This window comes from Fusarium proliferatum (assembly GCF_900067095.1).
Source record: "Fusarium proliferatum ET1 genome assembly, contig: FPRO_scaffold008, whole genome shotgun sequence".
Taxonomy (NCBI): domain Eukaryota; kingdom Fungi; phylum Ascomycota; class Sordariomycetes; order Hypocreales; family Nectriaceae; genus Fusarium; species Fusarium proliferatum.
In genome coordinates, this window is record NW_022194797.1 from 2379789 (window position 1) to 2394707 (window position 14919).

General features: G+C 49.4%; 5 protein-coding genes across 5 annotated transcripts; 3 read left to right on the forward strand and 2 right to left on the reverse strand.

The window, feature by feature from the left end:
- Positions 1 to 633: 633 nt before the first annotated feature.
- On the forward strand, positions 634 to 2090 carry FPRO_14648 (uncharacterized protein; the record flags this gene model as incomplete). The annotated part of the gene is made up of 4 exons (XM_031219698.1): positions 634 to 789; positions 846 to 1173; positions 1224 to 1397; positions 1450 to 2090. 4 exons carry the CDS (start codon positions 634 to 636, stop codon positions 2088 to 2090), a joined length of 1299 nt encoding a protein of 432 aa, XP_031085430.1.
- A 1919-nt stretch (positions 2091 to 4009) lies between these two features.
- On the reverse strand, positions 4010 to 6470 carry FPRO_14649 (uncharacterized protein; the record flags this gene model as incomplete). Its single annotated transcript, XM_031219699.1, has 2 exons — positions 4010 to 6148; positions 6201 to 6470. 2 exons carry the CDS (start codon positions 6468 to 6470, stop codon positions 4010 to 4012), a joined length of 2409 nt encoding a protein of 802 aa, XP_031085431.1.
- A 929-nt stretch (positions 6471 to 7399) lies between these two features.
- FPRO_14650 (uncharacterized protein) lies at positions 7400 to 10331 on the forward strand (the record flags this gene model as incomplete). Its single annotated transcript, XM_031219700.1, has 11 exons — positions 7400 to 7544; positions 7600 to 7770; positions 7817 to 7968; positions 8022 to 8380; positions 8431 to 8591; positions 8645 to 8905; positions 8959 to 9067; positions 9121 to 9486; positions 9538 to 9901; positions 9951 to 10089; positions 10147 to 10331. 11 exons carry the CDS (start codon positions 7400 to 7402, stop codon positions 10329 to 10331), a joined length of 2412 nt encoding a protein of 803 aa, XP_031085432.1.
- Positions 10332 to 10900: 569 nt separating this feature from the next.
- On the reverse strand, positions 10901 to 12513 carry FPRO_14651 (uncharacterized protein; the record flags this gene model as incomplete). Its single annotated transcript, XM_031219701.1, has 2 exons — positions 10901 to 12317; positions 12377 to 12513. The coding sequence occupies 2 exons, from the start codon at positions 12511 to 12513 to the stop codon at positions 10901 to 10903; spliced, it is 1554 nt and encodes a 517-aa protein (XP_031085433.1).
- Positions 12514 to 12926: 413 nt separating this feature from the next.
- On the forward strand, positions 12927 to 14895 carry FPRO_14652 (uncharacterized protein; the record flags this gene model as incomplete). The annotated part of the gene is made up of 3 exons (XM_031219702.1): positions 12927 to 12944; positions 13001 to 13094; positions 13172 to 14895. The coding sequence occupies 3 exons, from the start codon at positions 12927 to 12929 to the stop codon at positions 14893 to 14895; spliced, it is 1836 nt and encodes a 611-aa protein (XP_031085434.1).
- Between the last annotated feature and the right edge of the window lie 24 nt (positions 14896 to 14919).

The window sequence follows — 14919 nt, forward strand, 5'->3', positions numbered from 1 at the left end:
GGGCAGATCGAAATTGGCGGCCATCTAATTTGGATCCATTGGGCTTACCTCGCTCCTCAAAATTGAGATAATTAGTTCATCTGTACGCCTACTCAATGCCTAATTAATTCCTCTTTAAATGAGTATACTTTTTCAACCATTTATCCTGCCTTTATTCCAAAAGCACGGCGACATTTGCTGGCTTGCTGCGTCTAGACCGCCAGTATGACGTGGCCCAGTGCACAAAATAAATTTGATGAGAGAGTAGCGGCGTGTATTTTCTGACACCTTATGGTTGAAATAATGACAGTGGCGAGACTGTCGTATCTCCTTCTGGGCGCCATTCTCAAGAGAGATATAAGCTACAGTAATAGCCCATGGTAAGCCACTTCACATGGAATCACATGTGCAATCGTTGTCAAATTTGATCCGTGGAGGTTTTGTTGTTGTTTACTGGAGTGAAACCGATGAACAAATTGGATAGTGCTTGACCCGCCCTGTAACACCTCGACGTAACCCCGCCTTTTCGGAGTCCGCCGAAGGTTGTTTGTTATCTGTCATATCTTATCAGCAGCATTTAAACCAACAACTACAACAACAAGGCAGCACAAAACAAACACCAAATACTTGAACTACTCAAAAACTTACTTCAAAATGGATAGTGACCTCAAGTACCTTCTCTCTCTTCAAGCTGTCCGAGACCAAGCGTCCAAGGTCTTTGAATCAGCAAAGCAAGGGAATCTGAAGCACTTCGACTATGAAGAAGGCCGGATGGGAGCGGTCGCTGATTACGTATCCAGAGTGATCGATGTAAGTAATACTAGATAATCAGAATTACCCCCAGAGCTAATACGATCAATCTCCAGCGTGATTTTGGGCCTGACAAGTACGACACTATTCCCCCTCATGGTCGCTGGCAGCATTTCGAGGTTGGAGACGTCGCACGCGTCAATGCCCTCGTCAAGCGATGGTCAAACGAAGATGGGGTCGACCAGACTGAGATTACCCGGCGTTTGGTCGACTTGTTCTTTGTGTCGGTTCTTCTTGACGCTGGAGCGGGTGATGTCTGGCGGTTCAAAGAGCCTGAGACTGGACAGGTTGTTGTTCGGAGTGAGGGCATCGCTGTGGCGTCACTCCACATGTTTACAGCTGGATCATTCAGTTCTGACAGTTCTCTGAAAGAGAAGGTCGATGGTATGCTTTGTGAAACGTTCTTATTTTCTTGGACTAATTGGCTGTTGTAGCGAAGGGCTTGATTGAGCTGCAAGACACCAGCTTCGAACAGCACTTCCAGGTATCTTCTGAGAATCCTATGGTTGGAGTGTCATCGCGGGTGAAGCTACTTCAAGCTGTTGGCTCCAATTTGTTGAAGCACCCTGCAGTCTTCGGAGAGCTCGGTCGCCCAGGAAACTTAGTCGGTGAGTAAGCACGAGCAGATAGTGAATATTCGAGGCTGACGTTATCCTTTAGACTACCTCACATCCAAGGCCTCCGGATCCAAGACTCTTGACTACGAACAGCTCTGGTTCTGCTTGCAGGACCTCCTCATTCCTTCATGGCCCGGAAACCGTACCGTTTTTAATGGCCAACCCATTGGAGACGCATGGCCTCTCCAACTTCTATCCGAAATCGCCGACAGCAATAGCGATAAGGACCCCAAGAGCAAGATCCAGCCATTCCACAAGCTCACTCAATGGTTGGCCTACTCGCTCTCCGTCATCTTCGAAAGACAGCTAGGCTTCACCTGGAAGAACATGCATCTGGGCACCGGACTGCCTGAATACCGAAACGGCGGATTATTTGTTGATCTCGGTGTCCTAAAGCTGAAGCCTGACGACTTGGAGGCTGGAAAGGAAAGCTCAGGACAAGAGCTTCCGCAGTTTGAAGCCTCTGATGATGTTATCGTCGAGTGGCGTTCTCTGACTGTCGCACTGCTGGACGAGCTTCATAAGATGCTCAAAGAAAAGTATGAACCTCGTGGAGTCAGTCTGAGTCTTCTCCAGATGTTGGAGGCGGGAAGCTGGAAGTCTGGACGGCTTTTGGCTGCCGAGCTGCGACCTGAGACTAGGTGCAGTCCCATTTTGGTTATTAGCGATGGTACGCTTTATTAGTAGTGGCCACCCAAGAATACTCCCCTGGACTTCGAGCAGACCAGAAAAGGCTCTCATAGGATATAGATCAACCAAATTGACGTAGAGTGTCTGTGCCAAGATTGCTGATAAATTGATGCGGAGAGGGCCGTCGGACGTTGCCGGGACCCGCTCGTTGTCGCTGAAGGAGCTTTCGAAGGAATAAGAGATAATAAAACAAATTCATTCCATGCGTATAGTACAACAAGGAATACACGACAGTAAGGGCCATTCGGACTACTGTCCATGTACTGAATACCTTGCATAGAAGCATGGAGACTCTTGTGGTGACAGCTGGGGCTGTTCAGATAAATGTGAGACGTGACCAATTCCTTCAACAATCCTCTAATGATCTTCTTGTGAGGGAACATTTTCCGGTACAGATACATGCCAGAACCTCTGACTGCTCGAATTGTTCCATTTGCCAATATTGAGTTAACTATCTACAAAAATCAATTATATGGCGTACATAAAAAGTAAGTTACGCCTGTGGCGCAGCGCCCAACGACAGACTGGGAGCAAGAACTCTAGAACAGACTTTAAGGTTAATTCTTTAAGGTTAATTCACCCAGTCATACAACCAAGTATGAGTCAAACCGTCCGTTCTGTATTGAAAATGAGTCATAAAACGTATTTATTATAAGCCTGCGACAAGACGACGAAGGATGCTTCTTCCCCCTTGCAGGCTTTATTCCATCCCAGTCAAGATGCCGCATCAAGAGGCCACTCCACGGGCACTCGACAGCTTCGGCAGTATTCCGCCGGAGATCAACGTCAATATCATGGAGTCACTTACCCTCCATGACTTGCTCTCTCTCACTAGAGCTTCCCCTGCAGCCTGGCGGTATTTTCAAAAAGACTATGCCTTTATTATCCGGTCACATATCGCACGTTTATATGATCATTATGCCGATCCAGCAGCTATCCCACTACTTAGACTTCTCGCCCGCCTTTGATTACTACGGTCACAGGTCAAGCGGAAATCCAAAGACGCGGTTGAGAACCACCTCAAGCCTGTCTTTGACTCAATCCTTTCTCTGCGCTTTATTTAGATACCGTCAGGATGGGAGTCAAACCTGCCTGTACTGGTAATGGCAACAGATATGATTGCTGAATTGAGGGAGGTATTCTTTAGGTGGCGCGGTCACCGGCGGAACGGTTCTTCAAAGAAGCTCGACAAGGTACCTTACTGGGGGAAATGGAGATTTACTGAGTTCTTACTACGGTTTGAATATTTCTGCTGCATCTTCTATCACCCTGACGGATTTCTGTCTCAAGATATGTGGAACTTGAGAAATATGTTTCTCAGGCCCTTGATGACGGGTGAAGAAGCCCTTATTTCAATCGATCTTGCACCATCATATAGACGAACGGTTCACGGCCGTAGGCCATATAAGTGGATGACCTGGGACCCATATGAGGTCACAAGGTTTAATTCCAAGGCTCCGTATGAATTCAAGCATTGGTTCACTGAGCTCATCACGTCTGTGAACATGTCGCTTCGTGCAAAGCAAACTAGGACCACAAGTTGTCACAAGAAATCACCTCTTAACACAGAACAGTCCGAAATCTGTGACTTTCTCAAGAGGAAACGGAGTGAGGATAGACATTTTTGCTTTCGCCTTGCCTTACAGGGCAAGATGCTTCTGACTCATCTTTTATCTATCAAGACTGAAGCCTTGGAGGATTACATCGTAGATGCATATGCGAATCATTCCAAAGTGTTCTGCATTTTATATACAGGAAGTCTGTGGTATATGATGACTCTGCTATTAAACAGCCTAATGGCGGCCCCCATCTATTTCACAGTCTACTAAAAGAAGATTAAGATTGAGCATGGATAGTTACCAGTTTATAACACAATACTCAGAGTGTGAGTAACTACAATGGAAGCCCATGAATCAAGCACGGCTCTGCTTGATAGTGACCTTCTGTCCACAAGATACTGTGAACCTCTCCCCCTTGACAACCTTTCCGTTCACCTTGATGACACTCTTCTCAAGAGGAGTAGGCAGAGGTCGAGGAAGGTAGACAGTACCTTCTGTGTCACCATTCTTGGGTCCACGAACAGTCATCTGTAGAAGACCAGACTTGAACTTCCAATCAACCTCAATGTTTCCATGCTCAGTAGGAACCCGACCCTTAGCCCATTCCAGACCCAAAGTAAGAGGCTTCACATCCCACTTCTTGTAACCAGGTTCGACAGCCTGAACACCAAGAACATGTCGGCTCAGCTCAGCAGTAGGTCCAGAAGCCCAGCCGTGGCAGAGAGAAGTGATTATGCCAAGGCCAGGTGTACCATCAGGGTCAAGAGTCTCCCAGAAGCAGTTGGTGTAGTTGGCGTGGGCAGGGCTCGCCATAGGAGCCCAAAGACTCTTCAACAGACGCTTGACAATCACGTCATCGTCTGACTCGAAGGCTGCGCGGAGATGGTAGGCGGAAGAGTAGGGGCTGATCTTCTGAGCGAAACCAGATTTGGCGGTAGCGTTGCTGAAGGCCAGAGGTCCAGCCTTGAGCTGAAGTTCCTTGTTCATGGTAGAGAGCAGAGAGGTGGCGGAGATGTTGTGGCTCTGAGGAATGCCAGCGAGGATAGCTAGGGCGTTGGCATCTTGAGCCAAACCAGTGGTGATCTCATTGGACAGAACATAAGCTTGAAGGGTATCGTTCCAGAGGTTGGAGTGAATAGCCTTGCGAAGGTTATCGAGGCGAGTCTGGTAGACAGTCGTGTTGACACCAGCGTCCTTGAGTAGAGGCTCAGTCTGCTGCAGACTGTAGGCGTAAAGCGCATTGAACTTGGAGCTCGCGCCGGTCTGGGGAGGATCATAGTAGTTCCAGTCTCCAGTGAAAGCAGTGTCGTCAAGTGTGAAAAGACCATTTCTCAACTGGGAATGCGCCCAATCCAGCATAGCCGTAGTGCGAGGAGCCCACTTCTTGGCAAACTTCTTATCACCCAGAACCTCGTAGTTCTTAGCAAGCGCGTTCAGGAAGTTGAATGAGTAGCCAATCAGGCCAGTAATGTTGACGTCGAGAACTTCCTTGAGGGGCTCCTGTTGGATCTTGGCGGTCGGGATAAAGAATCCCGGTGTTGCTTGATAAGAGCCGAGAAGATCGAGAGAGCCCTCAACGAAGGACTTGCCGTAGGTGCTGGCGTACGTCGAACCAAGTGCAACGTCGAGATCACCAGTGTATGCGATTCTATCACGTCTGGAACCATCAACGATAGTATCGGCGGGGTTCGTTCCCATGAAAAAGTCCTTCAAGAAGCTAGGATCGGTCAAATTGTTAGAGTAAATCTCAGTGCCGTCGAGAGTCGCAGCCTTGAGATTGCGGAAGTAAGCGGAGTGACCGAGAGGAACGCCGAGGCCGAAGGATCCGTAGAACTTGTCTGTCTGGGTGAAATCGAGAACAGTCTTGTTGTTGACGACAACAGAAATCTCGGTCATGTTCACCTTGGCATGCACAGACATCCACTCTCCAACCTTGGCATCAGCAGAAGACGGGATCGATCCGGACTTTGAAGCACCCGTAGCCGTGACCTTGCCAGTCTTGACGTCGCAAGTAACGATAATTGCTTCATTTAGAGTGTCTGACAGGACGGAGAAGGTGAATTCACCAGTGACAGGCTTGACCTGGAAGTCTAGCTGGTAGGCAGTCAACTGAGCGGCGGCAGCACTACCCAGCGCTTGAGGCGCTGAGCTCTCAACCAGAGATCCCTCCTTGGAAACCTCCCAGAAGTCGGGAATAGTGTTCTTGGGGATCTCAGTAAGCTGAGCGGTTCTGGCGCCGGTGAGCCAAATACGGTTAAAGTCCTCATCAGAGCACTCAAACCCTCCGGGGAGCTTGGTGAGAGGCGTGGTGTGAACGGTTGGTTTCACACCGATCCTTTTGAGACGTAGCTCTCCATTCGAAGAAAGATTCAGCTTCTGGTAGCGGAAAGCTCCCTGGACAAGACGGTGGTTGAAGGTCTCGCGCTTGGAGATGTTGTATCGGTTCACGCGGTAGGTATCCATAGCAGCAGCCAGAGGAAGAGGTCCATCACTCTAGATAGGAGTTAGTCTGCTAATAAAGTAGTCACTCACTGCATTTGCGTACCTGGTAGTTGCTAAATGCGTACTTGGACTCTGCATAGGTGAGTTCAAAAGCCGAGGTATCACCAGAGGCAGAGGCAACCTCAAAGGTAGGATGACCCTCGACATTCTCGCCATAATCGAGGATCATGATATGGGGTTTCTTTCCGTCAGATGAAAGAGACACCGTTCCTTTAGAACCGTAGATAACTACATTCTTGTCCGCTCTTGCAGCTGGCCCAGCCAGGGCTGAACCTGCTACAAGCAGCAGCGATGCTGTAGCTTGGAGAAGCATTAGGATGTATTTTTCTTAGAATATAGACAGTATAAGAAAGCAGTAAAAAGAGAGAAAGTAGTTGAGATAAAGAGTAAAGAGATGTTTAATGAGTGGTGTTGTATTAGATCTACTTACTTGGGATACTAACTCTACTTATAACTAAACTTGTCTCTGCAGCTCGGTATTACATCTTCCATCTCTATTTTTCTTGCATGATGTAATGTGCCACTGTACGGAGCAAGTCGAGCCCTTTCATTTAAGCTTTGACCGTTCTGGTGGATGGCCAAGAAGTGAATCTCGTGAACGAGGGTTTCGCAAAGAGCGAGGTTCGTTGCTGAAATGCTGAACGAGAACGAGGTTCGCTCCCTTTAGTTCGAAACCTAAACAAAGCGGGGTTTGCAGAAATTTACCGTCTTCTGATGGAGTCTTGAGTCAGTTTTCATTTTTGAGATCTCGTTACTGAGTAAGTTGGTTTGCCGTGCCTCAACTGCATATTTGACATACGAATGCGAATTTCCGGTAATTTTGTGCCGAGAATTCGTAAGTCTGACCAAAGTTGGACCCCTGTTTTACTATGATTGCTTGCGTACTGTCAGCGCCCTTGTACTCCGTCGGTCTTTGGTCTTTAGGTCAGCGCTAAACTCCAATATCTCCAAGTCCGGTCTAAGCCACATCCTTCGCGAAGGCAGGATCAGCAGAGGCGGTACGAAATTTCTCGGTCTTTTCCCCACAGCCTCTTATGATTCGCTACCAAATTCGCTCCCGCTAACCGAGAGCGAGGTTTACTCAGCCTCGGTGTTTTAGCTTTGACCATCTTGCCAAGCTGTCCACCTAAATTGGTCTACACTAGCTTAAGGTCCTCTGCCGTTGGCCCCCGCTCGTCATATATTACCTACCGTACTTTGCATCTCCATCTACCGAGTTTCTATGCTCAATTAGATTTAACCATGTCGAAGTCAGGATCTCAATCTCCGCCCAAGGGCAAGGAAGTGCAAGACACTGACAATGTCTTGGACATTCCTTGGGATGCACCACCGCCGTACGAGCTACATTCCTCTGGGTCAGTCCTGGCTAGCACGTCGCGCGTGAATGGTATGATCCCTTTTTATCCGCTTTTTGAGGCTATCGTGATACTAACTGCGCCAAGACTATGGAAAGGTCGATATTGAGTTCTCGTCGCTGCAGCCCGACGAAGTCAATCGCCTTCTTCCTCCCGACAAAGCCCAAGAAATTGAACCAAGCGGCAGCTTCTCCACCGCTGCTCCCTCTGGGCCGTGTCCAGCTCTTAATGTCGTCATTCAAGTTGTCGGTAGTCGAGGTAGTTTGACCATCTTCTCATTGCGGTCCAGGACTAATCAGGTTAGGCGATGTTCAACCCTTCATTGCCCTTGGTGTTGCTCTCCAGCGATATGGCCATCGCGTGCGATTAGCCACTCATGATACCTTTACAGATTTTGTTCGTTCATCTGGTCTGGAGTTTTACCCTGTCGGAGGAGACCCTGAAGATCTAATGGCTGTAAGACTACCAACTGATCCCACAGCGCCTGAGTGCTAATCGCGTGGCTATAGTACATGGTCAAAAATCCCGGCTTGATTCCTTCCATGGAAAGTCTTCGAGGAGGCGATATCGGCCGAAAACGCGTCATGATCCATGATATGCTGAGAGGCTTTTGGAGTTCTTGCGTCAAGCCAGACACCGTATCAAATCGTCCCTTTGTCGCCGATGCTATCATCGCAAACCCGCCCAGTTTCGCCCACGTCCACTGCGCTCAAGCATTGGGTATCCCTCTTCACATGATGTTCACAATGCCCTGGACAGCGACGAGGTCATTCCCTCATCCTCTGGCCAATATTCAGTCTCAAAATATGGATCCCAGGGCTTCTAACTATCTTAGTTACGGTGTTGTTGATCTAATGACTTGGCAAGGGTAGGCCCCGAAAGCGATTTCTTTTGTCGTGCTTATGCTAACCTTCACAGACTTGGAGATGTCATCAACGCATGGAGAGTTAAGGACTTGCATCTAGACCCACTAGCCGCTGCTGTTGGGCCCGATATTGTTGGCCTGATGAAAGTACCATACACGTATTGCTGGTCACCAGCTCTAGTTCCGAAACCTAGTGACTGGGGAGAAAGCATTGGTATGCTTTTACAGGAGTTACGGATTTAAGTAACGTGCTAATGTATGCCCTAGATATTTGCGGATTCTTCATGCGAGACGAACCCGCCTATACTCCTCCCCAAGACCTAGCAGACTTTCTGGCACGAGGACCACCGCCAGTCTATATCGGCTTTGGAAGTATCGTCATCGATGACCCAACAGCTCTAACAAACATCATAAAAGAGTCGTGCAGGGTTGCAGGGGCCAGGGTGATTATATCTCGTGGCTGGAGCAAGCTAGGTGGTAATGACCCTAGCACTGACTCTGTCTTCTACTTGGGCGATTGCCCTCACGGTAAGTAGTTAGTCATCCCCAAGTCATGGGTCCATTATCTAAGCGTTTGGCAGAATGGTTGTTCAAGCGCGTTGCTGCTGTTGTCCACCACGGTGGCGCAGGCACTACGGCTTGTGGCCTCGTTAATGGTCGACCAACCACCATTGTACCATTCTTCGGCGAGTAAGTGTTATATCCATTCACTTTTCCCGATATTCGTACTAACACCTCCGTAGTCAGCCCTTTTGGGGAAGTGTCGTTGCCTCCAACGGAGCAGGTCCATCACCTATCGCCTACAAGGGCATCTCCGTAGATAAGCTCAGTTCGGCAATCAAGTTCTGCCTCAGTCCCGAGGCTCAGGCTGCTGCCAACAGGATTGCGACACAGATGAGAGAAGAGAGTGGCGTTAACACTGCAGTCAACTCTTTCCATCGGCATCTACCCGTGGCCAACCTCATTTGCGAGCTCATTCCGCACAATGCTGCCAAGTGGCAGTACGTAGGCAAGTCGAAGAAAGGTGATAAGGGCCATATCAGGTTATCGAACGCAGCCTTGAAAGTTCTTTTGGATGCCAAGAAAGCCAAGTTGGCAGACTTTGAGCCGTAAGTTGTTGTAATATGGGTTTTCTAACTTCACTGACCGATTTTTTCCAGACTTCGACCGAAAGAGTATCTCGTCGAGAACGAACGCTGGGATCCTGTAACAGCTGGAGCATCCTCCGTGCTAGGCACTATGACAGACTTTACCTCTGCCTTAGGCGGTGCATTTATCGATCCCTTCAAAGACGTAAAGCGCGTCCGACCAGATGGCACGCGTCGCTCAGCCGGTACAGCGACAGCAGTTGCAAGCGGGAAAGCTCTGCAGGGCATGACGACCGCTGTGGTGAAGGGATCGCTCGTAGATGTCCCGTTGGCATTCGCTGAAGGATTTCGCAACACACCGCGACTGTACGGAGAAAAGGTCGCGGATTATGGCCCTGTCACTGATTGGAAGAGCGGTGGCACAGTTGCCGCAAAGGTATGTGACACTACCCTTGAAGTTGATATGAGACACTTACGGGGATTAGAATTTTGGTTTTGGCTTCTACGAAGGCTTAACTGATATCGTGACGAAACCAATGAAAGGGGCCAAAGAAGAGGGAGCTTTGGGCTTCTTCAAAGGTGTTGGAAAGGGATCTCTCAATATGGTCGCAAAACCAGGCAGTGGTAAGTTTCGGATGCGTACTTGACCTCTTTGAAGCATGTCAGCTAACATCAATTTAGCAACGTTTGGATTGCTCGCGTACCCGGCCCAAGGAATTTATAAGAGCATTCAGTCTATGAAGACGAACAAGGCGAGGGACGCGGTAACAGCTGGTCGGGTTGAGTCATTGTCTGATGGAGAGCAAGGGGCGGCATCACCAGATGCTCCCCAAGTTGTTGAACGATTCCAGGAACTGATAGGATAACAATATTACATGGCGTTTTCGAATCGCTTTGATATGTAGTCTTAAGCTTATTGAATTTGAGCTTTCTTAACATATTGCATCTTGTATTTTCATCTTATGATATAGCTATGTTGCCTGGAAGAAGTGCATGTTCCGACTGTATTGGCTGTTGGTACAGGGTGAGTGCTATCCGCTTCAGCCCCTGAGGCTCTTAAACGAGTTTTCTCGTTTATCGTTTAGCAAATCTAACGTGAACGACATTAGTGGGTCCTGTCGATGCACTAGTGAGATCCTCAAGTATTTAGTTCCGACGCCAGTGCCAAAAGAGGGCGACACTTTTAACCCTGTTTATTAATGTTTTCATTCAACATTGGCCATAAATATCGATCATTTTTACATTAAAGTGCGAAGCTTGAACATGAGAACAGGAGAATCAATTGGAATCTCTTCTCTGCCTATACTACCTGGTCACTCCACATCATTATCCACTCAACATTACCACGAAGTCCCTCGCTGACATTTGTGACGCGGCTGTATGGCTTCATTCTGCTTCTGTCCCGGAAAAATACCCAGTTCTAGCAGAAAGCATGCTAGACAGATTCCTTTCCATCTGTATGCTCAACAGTGGTCGAGTTCTTGCCTTCAGCTCGAGCAGCATGCATATCAACTCCACTATTGGGGCCATCAAAGATCCAGGCAATCTCTTCCAATGAAGGACCCTTTGTCTCCGGAAAGACGAGATAGACTCCAACAAACTCAACCATGACCCAGCCGACAAATATGATGTAGAACTTCCAGGTAATATCCTTAAGACCAATAGGAACAACAAAGGTTGAAAGCATCATGAAGCAGAACTGGACGAAGTAGAAGAATGACAGTCCCTTGGTTCGCATGCGATAAGGAAGGATCTCGGGAATATAAAGACCAAGGTTACCGTTGAAACCGAGGTTGTAGGCGGGAGAAAAGAGGTAGAGGAACGCAACGACTGTATACGCGGCAGCTTTGTTGGTGTTGTCCTTGGCGAATACCGCACTTCCTGCCGTGATGCAGATGTCGATGACCCAGATGGCAGCCAGCGACCAGAGGAAAAGCTTGCGACGACCGACCTTGGCTGGCAACGTGGCGAAGTAGATGGCGCTGAACCAAGACAGCATCTGGTTGGTAGCGTTGATAAGAGTCTGCTGAAGATCCGAATTGAGTCCGACAGAGTGCAGGATGGGCGAGAGGTAGTACGAGACAAAGGCGTTACCGGACATCTGCGAGCAGATAGCTGCCCAGATCATGATGAACATGCGTCTGCGGTTACCAGGAGTGCTTCCCAAGTCCTTGAGGAAGACAACGATGTTGTTATGTTCAGATGCCTCTGCACTCAACGTCTCAAGAATCTCATTGTACTCGAACTGAACAACAGGGTCAGAGGAGTCACCTTCACCATGGTACTTAGCGAGCATCTTAAGAGCCTCGTCGTTGCGGCCCTTGCTGACGAGCCATCGGGGCGACTCCGGGACGAACCAGACAAAGAGGAGCTGGATAATGGATGGAAGGCCCTGTAAAGCTGAAGGAATACGCCAAGACGCAGTGCTGTCGATGCGAAAAGTGCCAAAAGTGCACCAGCCGGCGATGATAGATCCGACAGAGTAAAAGGTGAGAAACAGAGCTGTAGCCGTACTGCGCTGAGCAGGGTGCGCAATCTCGGTGATATAAGGAGCGCCAACACCAGCGACGACGACGCTGCCTGCACCGATGATGACTCGTGAAATGATGAACATTGCGATATTCATAGCAGCTCCCTGAATAGCGGCACCAATGCAGCAGAGTGCTGCGCCAGTAGCCAGACCCCATCTTCGTCCAAAGGTATCGGCAGCGGGGGAGATGAGAAATGTGCCCAAGATACCGCCGAGGGGATACGCGGCGTTGAAGAAACCGAGCATAGCGCCTGTTGGAGTGCCGAAGTAAGTCTGCCAATGGCTGACGGACTGCAGACCGTTCATCATGCTTCCATCGAAACTATAGTCCATATTAGCTTTAGTCTGGCGGAGGGAGTAATCATGGGGTCGTGGACTGACCCTTGGGAAAAGATGGACAGAAGTGGGATCATCATGAGAAAGTTGAGGGTGCGCAGATTGGGTGACTTCCACCAACGCTTGGTATCGACAGGCGATGGCGGGAGAGCCATAGTGGTGGTTACATCAGGTGAAGCCATTGCGCATACAAGACGTAACAAGATAGACTGTAAAGGGTGGCCAAGGTCAAGATTGAACGACTAGGATGAGAATAAGAGTTTCATGCTGGCTCAGCCCATGGCTATATACATCTCTCTTACTCGCCACGCCCTGTACTCGGGACCACTTCGACCGAGACCAGCCTTCCCCCCCTCCTCGGCCCATTCCCACGGGGTTCATTGGGGAAAATCTGGGGTACGCTAGTAGAAGGGGTTCTGGACCATCACGTGGGAAGACTGGGCCGGCATTTAAGGGCCAACATGCCCCGAAGTTTCTGCACGTAAAATGCAACCCTGACGGCGAAACATAGACCGAAAAACAACCATGGCCTCGTATGTTACTTTCATCCCTTTTTTATCGATCGCCCCGGAAATAGACAGTGTGGAGAAGGTCAATGACTGATCGTGCAGATGTGAGAGGTGCAAGCAGCGCAAGGCAAAGTGCGACCGCCGCTTACCGGCGTGTCAGCGCTGCGAGAAGGCAAAGGTTCAGTGTGAGTACGGGGGGAGGCGGAAGCCGGGGTTTCCAGCTGGACATCGCCAGATGCTGGAGGACAAGATCGGTCAGTCTCGACTCGTTTCTTTACGCCATCTTGTGGTTCTGTGAGGTAAGGTGACTGTCGACTGACTATTGGTTCAGAGAAGCTGGAGTCCGAGCTACGCGCTATTCGCAGCACGCCGCGAACGAGCACATCAACTGATCAAGCACCTCCACAAGTCACAGTCGAAGTCGGGACCAAGTCACCCAATGATCAAGCAATTCGTTCAATGCCCGTCGGTGAAGCATCACCTACCTTCGAGCGCACACGCAGAGTCACTGAGCGCAGACCCCCAACTGACCTCGTCGTTTCTCTCGCCTCTCTTTACTTCCGCCATATCCACCCATGGTTTCCCTTCCTAGACGTCCAGCGCGTCTGCGCCGACATGGGATCTATGGATGAGCCTGCGCTGCTGTACTATGCTCTCTTTGGGGTCACGTTGCCGTACTCGTTTGACTCGCGGCTTGATCAGGCGTCGAGCGATTCGTTTTGGAAGTACTCTAAGCGCAGCATATTCGTTGATGTGTTGGAGGAGCCTTCGTACAGTTCGTTGGAAGTTCTTACGGTGCTGGTTTTGGACCTTTCGGGCATGACGCATGGACCTCAGGTCTGGGGTCCGTTGGCTGTAGCGACGAAGCTTGCGGTGCAGCTTAAGAATACTGACGGGCTTGTATTTCGCACTTCGACTGAGGCTGAGAGCAGTGAATCGCTGAGCAAGAGTGATGGTATATTCCGACAGCGGTTGTTCTGGGCTATCTACGCTCTCGACTGCACGATCTGTATTACCACGAACCATCATTCGACTTTGGGCGATGATCATGTTCAGCACTTTCTACCAGCGCGACAGCAAGTCTGGAGGGAGAACCTCTCAGAGGGAGACGAGGCATCGCTTACTCCTGCGTCTGTGTTCAGCTATCAACTCGAGCTATTCGATCTTTCTCGAAGAATTCACAGAGTTGGAATGGAATGCAGCACGCTCTACAACAACCAAGAACTCGAGTCAACTTGGCTGAGCGAGTTTCATAATATCACTGCTGAGCTTAATTCCTGGATGGACACAATGCCTTCTCGGCTGTTCTGGCATAACCATAATATTGTCGAGGACCGAGTTCCCGGCGCTATCCGACCAGCTACATTTATGCTGTACGGATACTATTACGCCTTGGATATCTACCTCAATGGCTTTCTCGCCATACCATGCCATTTCAACTTCCAGTCCGATTCGCATCTCGAGCTCCGTCGCGAATGCTTGCAACGATGTCTCAACAGCGTACAAGTCTTGGCTCAGATCGTCACGAAAGTAGCCGACCAAACTGTCGATAAGCTCGGCTGGCCATTTGCCTGGTCCGTCTGGGTAGCCGCTCGTTTCCTCATAGCGCAGAGGTACTTCACAGGCGAGACTGATCCCGAGGCCGTAGCAAAGGTCTCGCTCTTCACGACGTTTCTCAGTACCATGGGCCGCTTCTGGCAGATCAGCGCTAGTTACGCAAGGATTCTGCGTCGAGCGACTTCTGATCTTGACGCAGGCACTGAGCCGGGACAAGGGACCATTCTTCAGCTCATGGCCGATCTTCGCGTCCCAACGTCTCATATTGAGGATCAGTTTAGACCAGATTCTATGCTGCATGGGGTCATTAGTCCGGGGCAGTCTGTTTCAACGTATGATAACCCGACCTACATGGACGTTGAGAGACTGGATACTCTTCTACCCGTGTTCGCCGACGATGCGTGTTTTGATATGTCCCAAGATCAGGATAATTGGTTCCGCATGCCGTTGTTTGCCTCGTCAGCATATCAACAGTTCAACGCTCCAGAGCAGGAGTGACGTTTAGTTCTAAATTCGATAATG